Below are 24,600 nucleotides of genomic sequence, written 5' to 3'. Positions count from 1 at the left end.
TTATAATTATGGACTTGAATGAAGCTTAGTTGATCGCATAAAAGCCACGGACTGTGAATTGTTTATTATTTAATTAATCACTTATCTAAATGATCGACTAAATGGTCTTGCGGCAAGGAGTCAATCTATCGAGATATAGATGATCCGGATTCACATCCAATTCAAAACTCTATAATTTATCATGGATAATACAAATCGAAATAATATTTGCCATTCTTTACTGATGTCGGCTGATGTCCTTTCTGGTAAGCAATGTGGATGTTCTAACAGATGAAATTACTGCTGGTTGTATTCTCTTATGCTGGTGTTTCTCAATGGAAATCAAATTATATTACAACCAAATGATGACCGAGTGTTGACATTAAACGAAACCCCGACCAAATGATAATTTTTTAGCTTAAACTTCAACCAAAAGTGAACTTTCACAGTGGTTGTTACATCAAGTTGTATTAATCTATTTATAATAATTTAAATTATTATTATAATTTTTATGCAGAAAACTACTAAATATGAAAAAAAACTATAAAAATTGTATTTTTAAAAATTATTTTAGTTTTATACTAATAAGATGGCAACAATGACTTTGTAGACAATCAATCATGGCGGCATTTTTGTGTGTTTTTTGTACTTTAAATATTATTTTACTGTCTGCCGTAGTTTATTCTTCTGATTGTAAGTGCTTTTTAATTAATTTTAATTTAACAAATCCGTGCTAAGTTCGTCTGTTTATCAAAATGAGACGAAATTGTTTAATTCGAGGTAGTGATCATAATGACATTTTCAGTTAATTCTAAATGTTCTAAACCAATGGTTCACAATTAGTTTTTCCTGCGTACCACTTCAAGAAAGAGCTCAAACTCGCGTACCCCTATAGCAGAAATTTATATTAATCCATACTAATAATATAAATTCGAAGGTAATTCTGTCTGTCTGTCTGTCACCTTTTCACGTCTAAACCACTGAACAGGTTTTAATAAAATTTGGCACAGAGATAGCTTACATGTTGGAGATGGACATAGGCTACGTTTTACTGCGAGGAAATATCTTATTCCCACGAGAAAATTCGTTATAATGCGGGCGAAGCTGTGGGTAGACAGCTAGTGATAAATAGAATAAGTTGGTTTTTTTACATTTATTACCTTTAAAATACAATTCTAATAATAATGAAAATAACATAAGGTTATTTAATTTTAATGTGGCAAATGTGCATGATTTTCTTTGCACAACTTTGTAAAATCTGGTTGCTTTTTGGTCAGCTTCAGTCTCAAATCATCTTAGAGTTGAAGTTGGTGACGATGTCTAGTTTTCATGTTTGTCATGGCTGAAAATCCACTCTCTCAGAGGTATGTTGTGCAAAATGGTAGTAAATATTTTATTGCCACTTCGCTAACATGATAATAATGATAATTGTACAATTAACACAATTTTTGTTTCTTGCGTAAGAATTTCATTTAGGTATTGTCACAAATGCATTTTTTTGATGAAATTTCAAGAATATTTTTAGTTATAAATAAGTGAATTTCTGCATTCGACATCATGTTGTAAATTGCTGAATTTTTGATGGTCCCTCCATTATTTTTTTGATTGCTTCATCTCATGCATTTAAATTTTAAGTTGACCAATTTTAGATTGCCATGCGTACCCCTTCATGCAATTTTGTGTACCACTAATTGGGAGCCATGGTTCTAAACCAAAGGGTAATGAAGGATAAACTTTTACTTAAAATTTTTCAAGAAAACTTACCGCATGTTAAAATAAAGAAATTGCTTTTAGTCCTTGGTATAATTAAATTAAAAATCTACTAATGTGAGATAGATAATAAGGACTTATCACACCAGTGATAAGCACAAACACCCAAGTGTCAATGGAGTACATTTAATAAAAACAAAAAGGGTGTACATTAAAATCGATTACATGAGTAATTAACATGAAATAACCAAAATGCATTTTGGACTATCGGAATAGTCCCTCTTCAGTTGGTATACATATAAAAAAGTTATAAGTTATACCACCTGAAGAAGACCTCGGTGGAGGTCAAAAACATTAGTGAAGATTGTTACGGACACAACACTGTTATAAAAAAGGTTTTGTGGATTGTTATTACTCAATGCAGTGTTAAGATTAGAAGTCGTTTTGTGTTAAAAAGTTATAATACTTAAAATTACACAAGATAAAGGAACCACTATAAAGTTATGATCATTGAACATTAAATGGGTGCAGAGAAGACAGGTTTAAGAAGGCTTCGCGATGTTACACAGTAGCTTGACATAAGAGTTACTAATACAGACAGTATTAAAAATTAGTGGAATAATAAGGTAATGATGCTATACAAAACAAATTATATCTACATATCATAACAGTATATATATCAAGCTATAAATAAATGCAATATTGTTATATTTTGTGGCATTCTAAAAGATAGTCTGATGTTTTAAGATTTAAATGATGTTCAATATGGAAATTGTTTCCTCTACATTACATAAAGCTAAATAAAATCAATACAAATAAAAATTTTTGTTATATTTTGTGGCATTGTAAATAATACTGCCATGATTGTGGAACTGGAATATAGAGTTAATGCAATCTCCCTTCATGTCTGCTCTATGACTTTCAAGAGCCTCCAACAAATATATTATTAAGTTTAATGTGTTTAGTTAGGATAGTTATAATTGTCAATTATAATGATCATTACAATGTTGATATTTAGGATTATTTAGGTAATGCATTTAGAATTTTTTATTTTACAATCTATATAAAGTAAATTATTTTTGACTTTATTCATTATACTCATTTTTGAATGAAATATTTCTATTAGACTGTTCTGATAACTTTTGTTCAGAAATTTAATTACTCATTGAAATATGATATATATATATTTCAGTAAAAATATATATATATATATTAATAAGATAAAATATTATTCCAATGCATATACACAAACATGAATATAATTGTGAATTTATCTGTAAACTTAAAATATAATTTGATCATTTTAACATATTTTTAGAAAGTAATACAACAATGATAATATAATACATTTCATGCATTTCAGTCATCTGTTTTCTCTAAAAAGATACAGATTGTGAATCTTTTCATATTTATTTACTAAACAAAGTGTTTCTTTTAAAGAAATAACAATTAAATGATATTTGAGATATTTGATATTTCTTAAGAATTAATTAGGCTATTACAAATATATTTAATTTAAATTAAATTTATTTCAAAACTGAATTCTGATTAGAGATTTGTTTAGTAGTAATTTTAAAATCTCAATCTAAAATTGCTTCAAATTATTGCACATGCACAGTATAAGTGCCTAAAGGAAAAAAGAAAATTTCAAGTAGTGTTATCTAATCAAGTATTAATGATAACAATAGAGAATCATGATATAAACAGTAAAAATAAGTTCATAATTTTATTAAAAATAATTCAGTAAAATTAACTGATATTTAGGTAATAANAATTCTAAAGGCAGATAACATAAATTATTAATATATATATATATATTAATAAATGTGCAGTTTTATCTATATTTGCTTTGTTTAATATAAATAATGGTAGAAACAAACTCATGATTACATAGAATAGTGTTTCCCAAACTTTTTTGAGCCCCTGTCCCCTTGGTTCCATAAACTTCTGCCCCTAACCCTTTTTCCTTGTTTGAGAAAAGCCTGCCTGGAAATATTCGTAGAAAAACTTTTCTATGAACCTCAAAATATGTCTTTACTCCATATCTGGAAACCATTAAACACAATGTTTTTTCTTAACTATTTTAATGATGAAAGGGACTGTTCAGTCAGGACCCTGACTCCAGTACTCCCTGCCACCACCATTTTATTGTTCCTAGGTTTATTCACTGCCCCAGGGAGCAGTAGTATTCACTTTGGGAACCACTGATATAGAATAATGTCATGTTGTTGGAATTAATATATGTCTGAAATTACTAACCAACCAACCAATCTGAAATTATTATCATCTTTTAACAATAATAGAGACTAACATTTATTTATATTTTAACATATATTTATAATTTATGTGATGTCTTAGAAATATCATCTTCAATGTCTCTTATTTGTTAACTCATTAAAATATTTCCAAATGTAAGTTTATAATATAAAATTTTTGTAGACTTATTTTATGTTAAAATATTAATTAATTATATTATAGATCATTATTTTACAGCTGTTTACTTAGAAACTGGAAAAAATTATAATAGAACTAGTGAAATAGATATATATTGCCACAGAGGAATTGAAAAAGCCATTTCAAACACTTGGAGGAGTGTTTATGTAAGTATTGATAGAATAATTTATCATATATTTTTTCATTATTATCCAATATTCTCTCTACTGCACTTTTTGTTTTTATAATTATTTTTTAATTTGTTTAAAGGTGGATTTTACTTTACAAAGATTCATATTTGTGTTTTATTTTAATTTTTTTTTTTTTGACTGAAATAAGTGAATCACATGATGTAATATTTGTGATTAATAGAAAATAGCTAAATAATGCTGTCAATCTGTTTTTTTACAAAACAAAAGTTATCTCTATTTATCAATGAACCATTTAATGACATTACTGACATTAAAAAAGATAATTTAGTAATGTAAAAAATTTTATTCAGACAAACAATACATAAATTAATATGTTGCTACCATTTTAAACCTACTCAAATAGACTTTCAATCAAATAGAATATATTATATTAATAATATGTCAATAAAACATAAATAAACCTTTTTTAAATTATTTTAACATATTTTGAAACTTGAATATCATCTTGAAATTAAGAATACAACTTTATACTAAATATTTTGTAATTAATATAAAGTTATACGTAGTACAATCCAAAAGTTCAGGGACTTGGCTTAAAATTCCTTACCTTAAAAAGTTTATATTGCCGATGCATACCCACCTTTAAAGTAATCACCTTGGGCAACGATACACTTTTGCCAGCGCTCGTATAACTTCTGGAAGCACTGCTGGAAGCCATTTTTTGAAACCTCCCGTAAGGCCTCCTGCAATGCTGCTCTCACCTCATCTGATGACACAAAACAGTGTCCCTGCAAATGCTTTTTCATTGATGGAAACAAATAAAAATCACACGAGGCTAAGTCCGGTGAATAGGCGGGGTGTGGAAGCACATTAATTTGAGTTTTCATGCAGAAGATACCAGTCTCCACTTTGCCAGATCTGTGGCCATTTACGACAAATGAATTCCCTCAAACGACATAAAATGTCTAGAATGTCTTGTTTACTGTTCTGCCTTTAGGAATAAATTCTAAATGAACAATTCCTTCAGAATCAAAAAACACCTCCATCGTGACTTTTCCTTTGTTAAGATTTTCCGTTAAAATACGCTAGCAACTAGTCTTTGATAAGTGAGTAGCCGCAGCAATTTTTTCAAGAGTTTGGCTGCAATCTTTGCAAACATATTGAGAGTCCAACTCAACATTTTCCTTGTTCCGTGAAGTCAAAGGTTGGCCAGAGTGTTCATTGTCTGCAATGGATTCTTGGCCCTCTTTAAAATGCCGATGCCATTTGTACAGCTTTGATTTCACCATGATAAAATCACCATACACCTTTCTTAGTAATTTTAAAGTCTCCATAGGTGTTTTACCTAAACGCTGACAAAATTTAATGTTGCAGCACTGTTCTTGAAACTCCATTTTTATTATTGTGAAACCACCGGAAGGGGGTAGGTCTCCCAATCCGGCAACAGGTTGTTAAACCCTTTCACTGTCAGGATGGGTGGTTGAAGGGTTCTTTTTCCCGTTGTAACGGGTCGAGTGGCGGAGGGAGGAGCACGTCGGTGAGACGACAGGCGATATACGAGGAAACGAGGAGGCCAGATATAACATAAGAAAAAGTAACAATTTATTAAACCAAGTAATACAACGTATAGTTCACGTCCCTAAAACACGGGGAGACCGAGAGAGAGCTTACAATAATTGGTTCCATACCTCTTGATCTGTTATCCACGCTACTCTTTGAATTAGGAAAATTTCTCTTCTAGGAAAGTTCACTGATGTAGGAAAGGTCACTGTTTAACTATTTGAATCCTGGATTTAGGGAAGTTCACTAGACAAAAAGGACACTATTTGAAATTGGTCTTCTTCCGGCACCTGCTCTGGTACGACTCCCCCGAGAAGGGGAAGGAAGGGGTTTTTATAAGTTCGGCGTGGGAGAATGGTCACGTGATTGATTGTTGTGAGGTAAAAGGTATGTAGATGGGTCAGAGTTGTTCCCGGGACCATGCTAACTATCAACTTTGGCGTTGGAATGTGGGATTAGTTTCGAATTGAACGGATGTTTATGTCGAATGTAAACGAAAAGTTTTTTTTTCGTTAGGTTCCACTATAAGTTAAAAGAAAATTTAATTAGATTTTAAGCAAATACGGGACAATTAATCGACAGATAGTCGGCAAAAATTCCGGATTTCACATTATGTCACAAAACAAAGGTAATTATCTCTGAAAGAAAACAACAGCACTGTGGTTTAATCACGTGACATGGGCAAAATCAACCTGAACACGTAGAAAAGGTTTGATAGAATCAATTTCATATGCTGTAACTTCAAATGTGTGCTTTTGTTGTCATACATTACTGTAGTCCCCAAACTTTTGGATTGTACCATGTATTCTTAATTTGAAGATGATATAACAATCAAGTTACATTAAAATTTGATTTTATAATGTAAATTTAAACCAAGCTATTTTTTTTTTAAAGTTTTGTAAATATTTCTGATGAAATTGGCATGAAAATATTTTTAATTACTTTTATCAACATTAAAAAAATTATATATAAATAATTTTAATTGATAATGCAATCTTTTTGAATAATGAAAATGCTGGAATAATCATAATTAAAATTCAAAAATTACCTTATAATTATTTTTTTAAATTATTAAATATTTTTTTTGAAATAGCTTGTTTTTATATTATATAAAATACCATCCTGTAAAATGATGCTGCAATAGTTATATATATATATATATATATAGTTTGAAGGTTACATAAACTTCTTAGAAGAAAAAATATAAAAATTGTAGTAAAATTAAGATGCAAGAAATAAAATATATTAAGATTATTTCAAATGAGATAACATATTTTCTTAATAAAAATATTAATTTTGTTTTTTATCTTTTGTAATTCATGCTAGTGAGGCATTATCATTTTTATAGTATGATATTTTGTTTATAGATAAATATGTTTTAAAGATTTTGTTTACTTTTAATTAAATAAATACAAAATTTTAAGGATTAATTTTATTATTAAAAATGTTTTAGCTTGATTTTCGAAAATTATCATCTGATTCTAAATTCTTTGGAGGAGAAAATACAAGTGATGTATTAAAGCAGTATGTTGATCATAAAGCATCATGGTTTTCTTTCTGGAAATTTTCTTCTATACAATTCCCTGTTTTCAATAATTATTGTATTGGCATTTATAGTGAAGATGCATATGAATTTCAATTTGTTGACATTTGTAAGTATGTTTTATAACATTAAATCTCTTTTTAGATAAATGTAGATCAGTGTTGTTGAACCAAAATTGTTTACTGGGCCAAAACCAAAAATAAAAAGTCATTATGGGCACTACATATTTACTTACAACAAAACATATACAATTATATATTATTTTGTATGTATTTTAATGTAAAACTTGCTTTTCAATTTTTTCACTTAATTTTTTAATATCAACAGGTATTTTTGATATTGTACAACATGGTTTTTTTAAGTTTTCATAAGTTAATCTATTACAACTTTTACATTTAGCAATCTTCAATTTTCAGAAAAAAGATTCACAAAGAATGGCAATTTCCATTGCAGCTATAATGCTCATTACTAGTTTTTTTAGGTTAGGTAATTTATCATTACAGACATATTTTGTATAAAACTGAACTTTGTTATTGGCCTCAAACATATATTTTAATTCAGATGATGACTGGAGATCTATTAAATCTATATGCAAATTTGTTGGAGCTTGTTTCACAACAATGTCAACACATTGAATTGAGATGTAATTCTTATCAAATGGACAAAAGAAAATATTAAATATATTATCATAAAATTTTAAATATGAAGATCTCTCTTGAAATTCTCTTAGTAAATTAGTAATGTCTTGTGCATATTTAGAAAAATGTTTTTTGTCACTATTAAATTTATGTAATTTTGGAAGATGGATTGCAGTTTTGATTTTAACTGACTTTCATAACTATTGCGTAAAAAAGCAAATTACTGTACTTAATAAATAATTGCTAATTTTTATGAACATCAGAATGGTTCATAAAGTTTAAATTTTGCTATGAATTGCTTTTACATTTTGATAACAATCTGTGATCAATTTGTTTACCACTTTGAAGCTGCTTATTAAGTTTGTTTAATTTCATTGTGATATTTGTAAGGAAAAATAACCAAAAAGCCAGTGTCCATCATATAAATCAGGAACATTCTGGTCATTTTCATTCATAAAAATTTGAATTTCTTCTCTCAAATTCCAAAATTTCTTTAAGCATTTTTCAAAACTTAACCATTGAATTTTTGCATAAAAAAACAAATTGCTGTACTTAAATTTCAGTTTTTGAAGATAATCTTGAAGCTGACGTTGCTTCAAAGAATTATTTTTTATTGTGTTAACTGTTGTAACAACTGATAGGCTATAATGTGGTTCATATTAAATATTTGCACGCACAAATTTTCAAGATGCAAAAAACAATGACAAATGAAAAGCTCCAAAGACATTGAACTTTTTCCATGGTTTATCTATGCTCAAGAATTAATTTAACAGCTCCAATATTTTTGCTGATCATTGAAGCAGTGCCATCTGTGGTGATCCAAATTAGATATGCTAATTTCAGTCCATGGTCATGCAAACATTTAATGACAGTTTCATATATTTTTTTTCTGAAAATTGTATCTTTCATACTCATAATGTCGGGAAACTCTTTGGTCATATTCATATCACTATCCACGCTTTGAATAAAAATAGCAAGTTGAGCCATATTCTTAATATCTGTTGTTTCATCCAAAGCCATTGAGAAATGCAAAAACTTCTTAGAAACCATGTTCAGCATTGAACAAATTTTATTTGAAATGTTATCAATTCATGCTATAGGCTGATTTGACTGAAAATCTTGACTTTTAAAACAATTACTTTGGCTGCAGTGATAATGCATTCTTTGATGTATTCGTCATCCAAAAACTGTTTCATTTTTTTTCCAATAATATGTGATATTCTAATGCATAATTCTAATTTTATATCAGAAACACTTGCTGATGAAAGAACAGAGGATAGAGATTGCATAGCATATATAATCTGTTTAGTATAAGCCCAGAATTTTTAGTACTTGGTTATATCGTGCTTTTACTTTGAGGTAGAGAGCATATATTTTAAATTAAATAAATTAAAAATATGATTAAAAATTGCAGCCTGGCATTGTAATGATGTCACAATAAATAATTGCTAATTTTTTTAAAAATCAGAATGGTGGATGCATTGAGTTTTTATTTTAGCTATATTAACTTAAGCACCATAGTTTAGCATCAATATTTTTTGCAAATCAGCATGCTATAAAATTTACTAATCACATTTATCATTTAGATTTCTGGTTTTTTGTTTTACAATTAGACTCTTAGAATTTCACTATTACTACTTTCTGTGGTATAAAATTCCCTCTAGGAATTACTTAATGTACTATTATTTTCTTTTTGACAAAAATCATTTTCAGTATTCTAAAGAATATAACTACTGTTAATTTTTAACTGTCAGATGTATAGTACCTGTGGATTTTTTTGAATAGGAATGTTTTAATTAAATACCCTTATTTCAATTGTATGTTATATTATCTAAAAAAATTTTTTACAATTGATATAAATTTAGTTATTTTCAATTTTAATCTTTTATCTCTTTTATTAAATCAAGTTTATAGTTTTTCTGAATAAAGTTTTAGTTAGATTCTTATATTAATGTTATCTTTGTAGATATAAATTTTTGGAGATTGTTACAAGTATTTGTTGGAATACTAATATTTTTTTCTGCTTCAAATTTAAGCAGGTAAGATTATCTTTATTAAAAACTGCTTTTATTTATTACTGTAATTTTTCTCCAATTTACAATATATTCAATTTATAAAAAGTTAATTTCAAAATGTCTAATAAACTTCTCTGAATATGAAGTATATGATACATTAATTGATAAAGATATAAATATTAATATTAATTGCTGTTAACTTAAATTTAATATAGAAAATAAATAGTGTTTACAAGCAGTTTAAGTTAATGACTATATTAAATGGGTTTTTATTCAAAATATCTTATATAGAGAAATAGATTGAAATAAATTGAATAAAGAAATTAGTCAACTGACCCCACGAATTTTTGGTCATAGTTGCCCTTATTATGGGCTTGACTAAACTCCACAATAGGTATGGAAAAAAGCCCTCTTATGTTCGTAGAGTACAAGTGTGACCGTAGGGTCGGCACCTCTTTGGCGCCCTGTCAGGAGACCTGAATCTGACACCACCGAGTCTCTGGGGGACTCGGAAATCGCGACGTTACGTCTAAAGATTCGCGAGCGGTAGCGTGTGAGCGCTTGGATTTGGAGTAGAGGTGAGGAGAGAGATGAGGAAGTGACTCACTCGGACTCCATATGTTCTAACAAAAATTCCATTTTAATAATAAACAAAGAAAATACAGAGATATCGGGCATATTAGCAGACTTAATTATACTATTCCGTTCGAGAGAGAGAGTTTACAACCGNGAAGGAAGAACAAGAAGAGAAATCAACACAGAACATATGGGAAGAGCCAGAACAAGAAACTGAGAGTGAACCAACAAATATACAGGAATTAATTGAAGAATTGAAGGAAGAACAAGAAGAGAAATCAACACAGAACATATGGGAAGAGCCAGAACAAGAAACTGAGAGTGAACCAACAAATATCGTTACAGATTATTTATCTATTTCAGAAATTGGCAAATTTTCTAGAATATTTCTGTTCAATTTGTTCAAAAGTTGTTCATTTCTGAAATAGAAATAAAGTTCAATTTCTGAGCTTCGTTTCTATTTCAGAAATCAACAACTTTTCTAGTATTCTGGAATATTTCTATTGTAATTTAATTGTTATAAATTATGTTCGTTTCAGAAATTGATGAGTTTTCTAGAAAAGTTTCTATTACCGTTTAAAATGCTTGACATTTTAAAAGAAATTAATATTTAAACATAAAAGTGTCTTATTTTCTATTACGGATATAAATAAATATTCAGAATTTTTATACTATTTTTAAACGTCATTTAAGCTTCGTTATTAACTAATTTACTATTCTTACCGAATTTAAAATAAATGATAAATAAAAATACAATTTATTTTTATATTATCCAATTTATGATAGAGATTATTTATAATAAATAATAAATATGTGCACTTAAAATTGGATTATTTATCTGTATTCATTTTTTCTTAATATTTTAATTATACAACGATATTTTTAGTGATAAATGCTAGAATTTTTACATGTAAATATTAATATAGGGTGATAAAGATGTAAAATTTTTATACGAATCTTCAATCCATCATCTGTAATATACTATTATTTAAGTTATGTTTTAGGAACGAATGTGACCAAAGCTAGCCTTAAACCATTGTATAAGCTATATAAAACTAATGTTATTAAAATATTTATAAACTGTAAATATAACGTTTTAAAAGCTCTACTCACTATCAATAATTGATAACAGTAAAAGCTGAGTTCCGTAGTGTTGAAAAATTCTGTTTATTTGTTAATTAATAATATATACTGGTGTTTGCTGTCAATGTTCAGGCTCAGTATTGGACAGAGTAGTATTAATTTATAGTATAAAAATGGTAAAATATATTCAAATCATTGATTTTTATCGTAAGAATTTTTAAAGAAATAGTTGAACTATATAATATTATTAACATTATGCAGCAGGGATAAGCTTTGGAGTATTTGCCTCTTTTCTGATAATAGTTTTTCTTATTAGTAGAATAACACCAAAAGTAAGTATTTTGTAATTTTTGAAATATACATAATATTAATTTTAAAACACTACTCTAAAGTCTCAAATAAGGTATGTATAAAAAGCAAAGATGTCTACATGTATTTGAATATGAGTTTTTTATATAAGTGTTGTTGAGTTTTCAAATAAGTAAGTTATTGATATTGTTTTATTAGAACATTAAATGAGTATAATTTATATTTAAATTAACTAGAAATTTTTAGACTAAGAATCCATCTTTTAAGATTTTAAGAGCTTGTTTTAGGATTTGGTATTTTATGGGTAATTCTGTTTATGCAAAATATTGTATGAATTGAGATGTGATCTTGATTTAGACCAGCAGTGCCCAAAATTTTCAGTCAGTATTACAAATTGCACATAAGACAGCTACAAGCATTTTAAAATATGCTAGGTATATAAAAGGTATTTTTCAAAAAACTCATTTCTCAACTGATATACATAAATTGCTATTTGTAAAAGTATATATTAAAAAACATTCCTTTTTTTGATTTGAAACAACTGATAAATTAAGCATATTAAGGAGTTGTACACTTTGTAAAACTGACGTTTTTTTATCATTTATAATTAATGTTTCAAATATATTTTTAGTAGTGTTGCAACGACTAGTATATTCGGCCAAACTATTCGGCTTGATTAACACACGTACGAAAATTGGCGCGCAAACCTCATTATGGCAAGGATCCTGCTCTATTGGCCTGCTGTCACTACGCTTCGTCAATCGCGTTAATTCTTGACAGTTGTAGCAGACAGACAAGAGCGTCATGGCAGTACTGTATGTGATAAATGATATCAAATGTGGATAACAATGAAATGACCTACATGTGTAAATAACGGAAAAAAGAACAGAGAAGGATTGCGAAGTGAAAATGTGAAAATAAATATGAAATTGAGTTGATAACATAATCTAACAATTTGAGGCAGCTTATTTGCGCGAAATTTGCGGTTGTCAATGTCAAACAATTGTTGTGATAGGCTTCGGAACGGAAAGCTAAATGAAAGTCACTTAGCGTGCACAGGCGAAAGCCTGGGGCCGTTTCGGCTACCAAGCTGTCTCGAATCTGTGAAATCATAACTGTGACTTATACCGACGTCATATCTGTCTCTTTTCTCCATTATCACCAGGCTGTGAGTCACGTAATTGTAAAATGGGAAATCCACTACGGAAAAGTGACGAATTGAAAGTATAGTGAGCACATATTATGATGTATGAATAGGCATATGTGGAGTAGAGCGATAGAGGAAAGAGAAAGCGAAAAGCAAAGACGAGTGCTTAAAAAAAAAGGATAGGCAGGATCAGACCCTCAAGTGTGTGCGACGATTCTCGAACAAATAGGTGTGTGCATGTGCTGATCTTTGTCATTATAAATTGTGAATACGTGTGACTAATATTATTTTCTTTTTTATTTTGTGCATGTTATAAGTTATAAATAAATATAAACAAACAACACTAACCTGATAACATTAAATCTAAATACCAAAATGATTAATTTACTGAGTTTTTGTTATTTCTTACTTGTGTTTTTAGGTATTCGGTATTCAGCTGAATAGTGATTAAATATTCGGTATTCGGCCGAATAGCAAAAAATAGGCCGAATACCGAATAGTAACCAAATATTCATTACATCACTAATTTTTAGATTAAGTTGAAATTATTTGATATACAAACCAAACCAAATCAAACTACCAGATTGTTTGTACGGACTAGTTTAAAGGTATAATTTAATCAATTAATTATGTAATTTGCATACTAAAAGTAAGAAAAGTTACAATCTTTGAGAAATTGGGTGATTAGAATTACAATTAAATAATTTAGAAACATTAGGAAGAAGAAAGTTTCTAAATTGTTTTATTTCATTAATTTTTATCATTAAATTTCTTATCAGAAATGAAGTAGAAATTTCCATAACATCATCCACATTTAGTGTGCAAATCATATAATAATTAATTAAATTATAATCTTTAAAATATTCAATATAAATAGTCTGGTAGTTTGATTTAGTTTATGTAATATACGATTCAGTTATTTACTCTACAGTTAATATTTATTATAAAATTTAATTGTTATACTTGTTTCTAGTTCTGGTATAGTAATTTTATTGCTTTAATTGAGTTTAATAGAACTAGACAATGTAAAATTAAATTAAATAACATATTTTCAAGTTTAAACTTATGAATAATTCATATACACTAGACCAGTCAAGAATAATCCATGGCATTTGAGGTCCTAATATGTGGGCCCAGGACTTTGTCTATTTTATTTTATTTTTCTGTTTTCTGCCTCATGCCATTATGCAACACTAATTAAGCTGATATCTATGATGACGAATATTCAAATTAAACTTTACCAGTGAAAAGATGAGAATAAACTATATATTACTAGTTTGAAAACCATTAGCATATGTTATTTCAGTATCACGGCTGTGGAGTCGGAGTCGGGAGAAATTTCTGGCCAGAGGAGTTGGAGATGGTGTTGGGAAAAATGTGTAGATTCTGACTCTGTCATTTTAAATTTAATTTAGTTTTTTATTTAATGAAAGAAAATATATTTTATATTTATTAATTTTTTAGAATGTTTTTGTATTTTGTTATAATTCATTTTTAATTACAAAATGCAACAATTTAATTTATTAAATATGTATCAATAGTTTTCTTTGTAGTATTTATGTTTAATAGTTAAATTATTTTGACCCAATTAAATTTGAATATTTTTAATTCATTCCTTTATTATCTCTACTCTAAATAAGTACTCTATTTTTCTGAATGAGCCAGACTAATTGATCAGAGTATATATTTTTCTTTTCTGAACAAAGTGCTGAAGTAGCTGGATTTTACACTTTTTAGTTGGACTAACTTTTCTGGAAAGGTGAAATTGAAGTGCAAAAGCTGTAGAATAAAGATATGTAGATGTAGAATTTTATTGCTCTCCATTTTTCTCTTATTAAATATTTGTTAAAAATTCATTTTTTTATACAAATAAATATTAATGTAAGTTAAATATTAAAAATACTAACTATAAAAGTATTCGGGTAAATGCCTGAGGCTCCTTTCAGAGTACAGAAGGGTAACCACCTATGAGTGCCTCTGCCCCCCATAAAATGACTTGGTATTTCATTTTGCTGGGATCAGAGTCAGAGTCAACCTACTAAAATTATCAGCAGTCAGAGTCAAGTGTTTTTTTTTTACTGACTCTGCAGTTCTGGTATCTAGTGTATTGTGGTTATGGATTATTTTGATACTCAGCAGGCTTAAAGCATGTTCTAACAATATAAAAAAAATATGCTTGTGGCCCACTAAAAGCCTATGAAATTCACTTACAGTTCACATCCAGAAAAGGTTGTTTATCACTGCATCAGATTCTTGCTAATACAGCCATTTCTCACACAGAGGAGTACCATATTATTGAGAGACCTAAAGGTAATGAATGATGTGATCTGTCATACCTTTTGGTACTGATTCTTTTTGGAGGCATGCAGGAATATAATACAGCATGCTTACATTCAATACTGTACACAAAAATTTTTCCAGAATTTGCATTCAAGTACTGAATTGTTTGAGTTGGGAATAGTTCAAGTACTGAGATACCACTGTATTTCATTTGTCACTTTTATGAATGATTACTTACTTGCGATTAAAAAACGATTAATAATACTTATCTAAAAATGGTTATAGAGTAAACCTGAGTAAACAGAAAAATAGGATGTATGTCATCACTAATATTTTCAAGGAAATGGAAGTGCATAGGCAATTACACTAGATAATTGGGAGGTTGTATTAGCAAGAGTATACAGTATTTGTATGTGCAGGTATCCCTTGTACAACACAGCATTTTTACAACATGGTTTTACTCTAACATGGTTCAAAAATTGGGGAAATCTCCCATACAAAATTCACAATTTTTAAGTGTGAACTCTGTTATTCAATATTTTTTATTCAAGTAAGCAAGCATGTTGTCTCAAATTTGCCCATGGATTTTAGAATATTGAAATTTTTAATTTGTTTTGTGCTTTTCATTAGGATTACTTTAAAAAAAACTGATATTGCAATTTTTTCTTCCCTGTCCTAGCTTTCCTATCAACCAGTATCATTGTCATTGCTTTCAGACTTCAGCCTTTAAGACTATCACTGTGTTTTTGTTTTTATAGATTAATCTTTATATTTAGTAAAGTTTTATTTAAACATTTTTAGGTAAGTGTTATTAATCGTTTTTTAATTGCAAGTAAGTAATCATTCATAAAAGTGACAAATGAAATAAATACAGTGGTATCTCAGTACTTGAACTATTCCCAACTCAAACAATTCAGTACTTGAATGCAAATTCTGGAAAGAATTGCTTAGTACTTGATGGAATAAACATGACTTGCTAGAACAAATTTTCAGTTAATAACATAATTTTATTTTTATTTTGTCATCCATAAAAATTAAAAAAAATGAAGATGTTGCTGATATTTCTGATCAAGAGATCAACAGAAATGTTCAGATGATGATGATACTTTGTAAAAAAAAAATAAAGGCCCTTGTTTAACTAAAATTAATATTAATATGTAATACAGTACTTTTAATTGTGATTGTTAGTTAATTATTGATTGCTTTAATAAACATATTTCTTTTAGTAAAAAAACAATAGTATACTTTTGCTAACTTTTGGAACCTAAACCTATATTTTCTATTAGTTCTTTGTTTTGCATAACACAGCACTTTTTCAGAACATAACTACCATGTTATATAAAGGATCCCTGTATATTGTCTTTTTTTTGTATGCTGTATTTTGAAACATTACTTTTGATATATTATTATTGTATTAATTGTTTATATTTAATTATAAACATTAGTTATCATCAATAGCCAGATTAATATAAAGAGTAGCCAGATATTTTCAGTTGTACATCAAAAAAGAAGAAAATATTCTTTAAATTAAATCCTAAGAATTACAATAAACATTGAAAATTTGACACATCTTTTACTTTACTTTCAAAATTGTTGGACTGTACATTTAAATGTTATTTGTCCATCTAATTTTAATTATTTTATATTATTTATTAAATATGGTCAAATGTTTAAAATTTATAAGCTTCTTGCATAAAAAGTTAGAATAATATTTTTACAAAATTTTGAAATTTATTAATTATAATTCTGAAGATTCAATTTAAAATGGAGATTCTCTTTTCCCTTTTAAAAAATTTTCAATTAAATATGTTCAGCTCTGTATTTTGTCAAATATCTTTTTGTTTCTCTTTGTTTTATGATTATTTTTCAGTAGATGCTATGGATAAAAATATTTATATTTGTTGTTGTTATTTTTTAATTTAACATTATAATTATTGTGTCTTATTTTTGCAGAACATATTTTATTCTTGCAAACATTTTTAGATGTTTAAATATCCATTTTCAGACACAATAATCTTTTTGAACAGCAGATATAAGATAGTTGCAAGAATAAAATAACTGCTAGAGAAGTAAGGTGTGATTATTGTAATGTTGTTTATTTATATGAACTATTTATTTAAATATAAAATTATTTTGTATTAATGATTATAACATAAATTGTGAATAATATCAGTAGATTATTAAAAGCTGAAATAAAATTTTTTTCTATTTAGAAAGTTGGTGCATACAGTATATTAATCTTTGGATGGTCACTGGTGCTTTATTTATTACAACTGATATGGGAAAACGTAAAGTCACTTGTAGAATCATACAGGGAATTTCTAATAGCTTACTTTATTATTATTGCTGTAATCAGTAGTGCTGTTTGTTATTATTATGGACCAGTCACAAACCATAAAACATTAAATCTGATTCAGTGGAGTTTGCAGGTAAAAATCTGTGTTTATATTAAGTATTGATAAAATTTCTTTATTGTTTACAAATTATATTTAAATAAATGTAACTAAATAAATCGGAGACATTTTTAGTAAAATAATCTGTAAAGACATTATTTTTTCTTATAAGATATATTTCTATAATAGTTATAAGGTTGTGCTCTCTGAGTGGTAAGGGGCCTAAAACCACAAATATAAAAAAAAGTGTGTTGATTTTGTAATGTTAAAGATTCTGAGTGTGAATAGGAGAATTTTATAATCTTAACATTGATTAAGAATTAACTTGATTTAGAAGTAAATTATTATTCATTTAAAATAGTTTGGGTTTATTCACAAATGATTTAATTCTGATAGAATATATTTGCATTTATAAAATGTTTTTATTAATAGTAATAAAATTCATAGGGCTCCCATGTGTCCTTCCTTTTGTACCTTTTGTTAAAATGTCCTACTTTATCCTGCTTTCTGTAGAATGCCCTACTTTTCCTACTTTTTGAATGTAAAGTTTTGGATAAATATATTTTTACATTTTTGCCCATTTATTATTTTGGACTGGATCGAAAATTCTTGGTAGACTTGTGTTTCCAAAATGCTATAGCTATTTTTCATAAACCAAATGACAGCCTTAATTAATCAGACTATTTTATGCTACAATGGCTTTGGGATGTTTATATATATAGCTGTTCTTCATCTTACTTTGTTGTTGTTGTCATCTCACAGAAATACACCAACTGTACAGTATCAGATGTATAACAAGAATTTTAAAGCCAGTCAAATTAGATTGCTGGATTATGTGAAAGAATGCATCCAAACTGGCTGCCAAAATTTGTCTATATTTTGATCAACAGAAGGAATCTGACTTCAAGGGCAGTCACAAAGCAAGATGGTTGGACAAAACAGAAAAATATCTAAAACTATTAAGATTATTCAGCTGGAGAATCATTGTAGCAGAAGGAAAGAGCTGGAGATTATGTCTGCAGCATAGAATCTCAAAGGGCTGAATGTGGCAATTCAAAACATGATCATGATGATCATGTCAGTAATGAATCTGAAAAAATAAACTTGTTCTTTTAACTGAAGATTATGAATTAGCACATGGCTAACCAAGTTGATTGAAAACATTTTAGATATTGCTTTGAAGATCATGTGTTCTGATCGAGCCCAAATTACATAATCTTGCAGCCAAACTTTTTTGGTTATTTTTTTATGCTTTATAAGAAGTCAGTTAAATGAAATGAATTCTACCTTCAATTCACTTGATTTATTTGATTTCTGATAGTCTGAAAATAGCTTAGAACAAGAAAGCATTATTTTTTTATTATTAATTAATTTAATACAAGGTTTTTTTACTTTTTGTATGAGGAGCAAAGAAAATATACAAACAAACATATTGTTCAATAACATAAACACAAATACAGTAAGTATAATAATCTCTACAGAGTCCAAGTTTTTAGATACAAAATCCAATACATAAAATACAATAACCATTACGTATATGCAACATTCAGTTCATTAATACAATTTCAATACATAAATAAAATATCCAATACAAAATCTCATAAATGGTAATTAATACACAATATTCCAAACATACAAAATTAACTAATAAACAAGTTGTGATACACTGTGACGATCTGATGACATTACAATAGAAATGAACAGAAATTATTAAAATAATTTAATAAATCCAATAAATGTACCCACCTGAAAAAAACACAAAAATAAGAAATATGCAGAAAAGATTAGCAAAAGGTCATCATAACCAATCAACACTAATTAACCCCCCAAGAAAGCACTAAACATACCTTATACACCTTTCTACACAGGAATTTAATAAAACAAACATTTTCAGCATGCTTGAGAAGTTTTTTTCAGGCTCACCATTACAAAATGAATTTAAAAAGAGATTCTGTTTTGGAACAAAATATTCTTTGGTGTTGTTACATCTTTTGAAATCACTGTGTGTTTTGAATTTTCAATATATCTTGCAGCATTTCCAACTTGGACAATTATTGATATAACAATCTAGAAAGTTAAGCTTGGTTTTGAAAGTTATAATTAATATTCTTTTAAGAAAAATTTATAATTACTTCCCAACTGTCTGAGAATCAGATTAAATAGAATATGATATTGAAAACATGCTGCATGTTTAAAAATATTTAATTTAATTATAATCATTACAATTATAAATTATTTCTGAACTTCATAGAATTTTCAGTGAATGTTTAATCACAATTATAATACAGTATTATGAAACAAAATTGCTACATTTTATATATTTTGAATATTTCACATATGCAATTATTACAGAAAATAAGAGCCAGACTTTTGCTAGTATTTTAGGATAGCAATTACTAATAGGCATTACTACTAGATTATTCATTGCAATACCTGTGAAATTTAGATACTGAAATATGATAGGTTATATATTAAAATTCAGAAATTGTTAATTTATATTATGTTCTAAAGATATTATCTAGAAACAAATTATATATATTTTTAATACATGCATACTGAATATATACACTTACACAATCTGCTCTACAAAATATGGTCTTATGATATCCTTCTGAAATTAGATGTGGCCCTAAATCAATTTTTTGCAAAGTTTCTAAATTATTTAATTCTAATTATTAAAGTATTACTTAAGAGATGACAATTTCAAATTACATTATTTATTAATTAAAATTAGCATATTAAAATATTTCAAGAAAAATCCATTCATTTTTTAGCTATAATCAATAAATAGTTTTTATTATTTGTATGAAATATAATAATTGTTTATTTTTTATTATTACAAAATCAATGAATATAACAATAATAATTTAAAATATTTTAGCTAATAGGATTATCCATAATTTTCTTCAGTTCTGAATTCAGAGAAGTACCAACAGTAATTATCATTACAATTATTACAATACATGTATTTCCACAAAAATGGTTGATAAGAGGTCGAATGCTATGGTAAGATAATACATGCAGTTCAAAAATGTTCATTGTAAATTACAGTTTTTAAAATAGATTATCTGTTGAGTAGGAGGAGATGGTTTCCACCAAAAGTAAAATTATTAACAGAAACTGAATATATACAACAAGCAAATGAAGAAACAAAGAAAGCTTTGGAAGAATTAAGAAAGTATTGCTGCAGTCCAGATTGCAATGCTTGGAAAACATTAAGGAAACTAAATAACCCTATCAGGTATTTACATTTTAATGTGTTACTTACATTATCAATTTTTAAAATATTTTTTCAATTCATAAAAATTTAAATTAAATAAATTTAAGTAAAAAATAGTAAATAAATTTAATTTAATAGTATAACTGTAAATCCTCTAATAGATGTTAGGTCACTTATAAATGTTTAGTTCAAACTGCTAAATAGATACTAAGTGTTAAATTCCTGTGCTCAGCTTTAGAGTGTTCTGTATATGCTAGCTATGGTAATTTTCCTCTGGGAATTCTTGAAAAATATTTTTACTACAACATGGGGTGCATCTTTCTGTATTTTCTCTTTTGAACTCTTCATTTTACACAGATCAGTGAACTGGATGTCGATTGGAATGACAACCAAGAGGCCTTAAAGTGTCACCTTTAAACTGAAAACAAATGTATATACAAAAAAACAATTGGAAAAGCAGCAGTGCAGAAATTCAAAGTGCATTCAAAGCAAATTCACATGTGTGGAAGCAAGCATGATACTTTTAAGACTATCAAAAATAAGAGTGAAGCAAAGAGGCTGGCAGGAAGAGGGTGCAAGAAGATCAGTGAAGAATTAGAAGAAAAGGTTATGCAGTGGATCTGTGAGCAGCAAGAGAAAAATAACTATCTCCAGATGGATGGGTGAAGATTTCTTCTGTCTTGGCCATCACAGATAAGACAAGAGAAATCTTCACCCGCTTAGATAGATGAAAATGATAAACAAAATGCAGTGTTCACAGCTAGCAGATAGTGGCTAGAAAAATTCATGAAACATAGATATAGTAATACCATAAAAACTTTATGCTTACAGTAGTAATGTGTTGTGCAGTAGTGTGCTTTTTCTGTTAAATAAAAAGGAAAAGTTCTTATCAATTACCCTACAGTTTTCATTCTTTGGGAGAGAATGGATGAGGAAAACCATAAAGGTAGTAGTGGAAAAAAGAATGAACTATATTTCTCCTTTTTTATATCACTAGTTTGAATGAAAATCCTTATCTATTGGAGATAATATACTTAGCTCCAGTGTATGTAAGATACATCAGGTCTCTTACATACACTGGAGGTAAGTATATTCTTCAGGTCAGGTATCTATTAGAGGATTTATGGTATATTCAAATTGTTTCATTCTTCCTTTAAAAATTCTCTTACTTGATAATTACAGTAAATTTTTTAATTATTGATAGATAATAATCAATATTTTATGTAATGATATGATACATGGATTGAACTATTGTTTATATTATCTAATTTTTAAAAAATTGCTATGATTTTTATTTAAACAAATTTTCTGATAATTAATATACTCAAACCTGTGGTCTTAAAAATTGTAACATTGTGTAAAGTATACTTAATATTAGAAAATTAGAGAGAGTTTTTTTTAATTATTCATTTAGTTCATTGTTTATATTGTTATATTTATATTAAAAAAAACTAGATAGAATACATTTCCAGAAAATAAATATCTTAAATTATAATACAGTCAAACCTTGAGTTACAAATGCCCTGTTTACAAACAAAATTTTGAACACCATATTTGCTCCAGTTGCTGCACAATAACTCGGTTTCTGAACAAGCTGCTTGACAGAGTCGGCCACTGATGGTCAACTTCCTATACTTCCTATGTTAAAGAAAGTCAATGGCCCAACCAATCAAAGACAGGACTACCAATTCAGTAGTGGTGCCAAGATTCGCCTTGTGTCATTAGACATCACAACAAGAACCATTGATGATGATGATATTCAAATTAGATTTCAATGTGCATGTGGGTAAGTTACTACTACAGTAGAACCTCGAAAACTCGGCTCTCGATAACCCGGCACTCTGGATAACTCGGCCACACCCTGGCAGGGCAAAACAATCCTTAGTTAATTAATTTTCATTATAGACAGCTTTATAAAAGTATAAAAGCTCTCATAAAGTATTTTTCTGAGGTCTGTCTTATCAGGTAAATTACTGTACACAGTGTATTCATTAATTTTCATTTTCATGTAGTAAAGGCTCTATGCCTTCATAAAGGACGTACTTTTCCTTTGTTTAAGGGTATTTGGGCAGTTTATTTTCTGTTATATTCTCAAGTAAACAATACATACAAGTACAGTATAGTATTTTCTGAGGAAACACTCGTACTTATTTTTTTAACCCCATTCCCGATAACCCGGCATTTTCACAAACTCGGCCACCCTTCGGTCCACATTAGGCCAAGTTTTCGAGGTTCTACTGTACCAGCTTTCAATAGATGTCACAATTCAATTTAAATCAAATCAAATCAAATCAAATCAATTAATGACAAGCAATTATTTATTGTGACATTGTCACAATGCCAGACTGCAATTTTTAATCATATTTTTAATGTATTTCATTTAAAATACATGCTCTTCACCTCAAATTAGTAGTGGCTTGCCCCCATACATCATACTATTCCTTTAATAATAGCATCATGCCAGTCATCTATCTAACACTTTTCAGGAGAAAATTTTTGAATTGAAATAACATGGCTTCTGGCTTGCATCAAAAGTTTATATATAGGTAATTTGATCCTCCTGCTCCTAAAATTTCCATATTTGGTCTTGTCTGTCATCTATCTGTTCTTGAGATTATGAAAAGAGACACAGATGACAGTGGGAATTTATAGGTCTACAATTTTTTCAAATTGCAGTCCAACAACCATGTTAATTGACATTCACAAAATATAAATGACATCCAATAATTCATATGTAAAGGTGCTTAACTCTAATTATGCAATAAATATGTAGTGTGTATGTATGTATGTATGTATGTATAAATAAATAAAATAAATATATACAGAACAATATATATCAATATTTTTGAGATATTTATATGAACTTTAGAAAGGAGAATAACAAAGTAATAAAGTGAAGTTCATAAATAGGTTTATACAGTTTTTCTCTTTTTTAAACTTTGAAATATATTTAATTATTGTTAAAGAAATATTTTGAAAAAGATTGCTTTTCATATATGTTGTTGGAAAGAAAATAAATATTTGTAGTGAATATAAATTGGCAACACTGTAAAACCCCAAAAACAAAGGGATAAGGAAACAAAAGAAACCTGTCGGACCACCTTTTTGTATATGATTACAAATGTAGACACAGGTGTTTGCCTTGTTCTATAGCCTGGGTTCCCAACCTATGGGTCGCGACCCAGAAGGGGGTCACGACGGGCTTTCTGTGGGGTCACCAACTTATACAGTAAACTAAAAAAAATATTCACTATAATGCAATTTTTATTTTTAATGGTGTCTTGAAGTTTGAATAATTTCATATATTTTTTTAAAATTAAAATAAGTGTAATCTAGGTACACTATTCTGTCACAGTTGGTTGAAACATGTGTTAAGAGTTTGAGAGGAATAAATTAAATGTTGAGAATGACATGAGATTGGCGTTAACAAAAACTCACCCGCGAATTTTGAAACTGGTTAATAACATGCAATTTCAACCATTGCATTAAATTAATTATTAAACATAATTTAAAATAAAATTATACTAAAAAACTAATTTTGTTGTTTTTTTATTACCTTATT

General features: G+C 28.0%; 1 protein-coding gene and 1 long non-coding RNA gene across 2 annotated transcripts in view; one reads left to right on the top strand and one right to left on the bottom strand.

Annotated features, from left to right (window-relative positions):
- Window positions 1-585: 585 nt before the first annotated feature.
- LOC111632932 (nuclear envelope integral membrane protein 1-like) overlaps window positions 586-24,600 on the top strand; it is a 41,653-nt gene continuing 17,638 nt past the window's right edge. The window contains 8 exon segments of the mRNA XM_023377451.1: window positions 586-672; window positions 4,168-4,289; window positions 7,288-7,486; window positions 9,982-10,068; window positions 11,942-12,021; window positions 17,639-17,854; window positions 20,700-20,811; window positions 21,584-21,599. Of these exon segments, the coding sequence (XP_023233219.1) occupies window positions 600-672; window positions 4,168-4,289; window positions 7,288-7,486; window positions 9,982-10,068; window positions 11,942-12,021; window positions 17,639-17,854; window positions 20,700-20,811; window positions 21,584-21,599 (905 nt within the window). The 5' untranslated portion in view covers window positions 586-599.
- Window positions 19,284-20,548, bottom strand: LOC111632934. Its single transcript, XR_002757962.1, has 3 exons — window positions 20,392-20,548; window positions 19,666-19,885; window positions 19,284-19,564 (listed from the first exon to the last, which is right to left on the bottom strand). It is a non-coding gene; the product is annotated as an uncharacterized LOC111632934 (long non-coding RNA).

Source organism: Centruroides sculpturatus, unplaced genomic scaffold, assembly GCF_000671375.1.
Source record: "Centruroides sculpturatus isolate CEXI.00-Female unplaced genomic scaffold, Cexi_2.0 scaffold676, whole genome shotgun sequence".
NCBI lineage: Eukaryota > Metazoa > Arthropoda > Arachnida > Scorpiones > Buthidae > Centruroides > Centruroides sculpturatus.
Note: the sequence above shows the minus strand (reverse complement) of the source record. Positions and strands in the feature narration are given on the sequence as shown.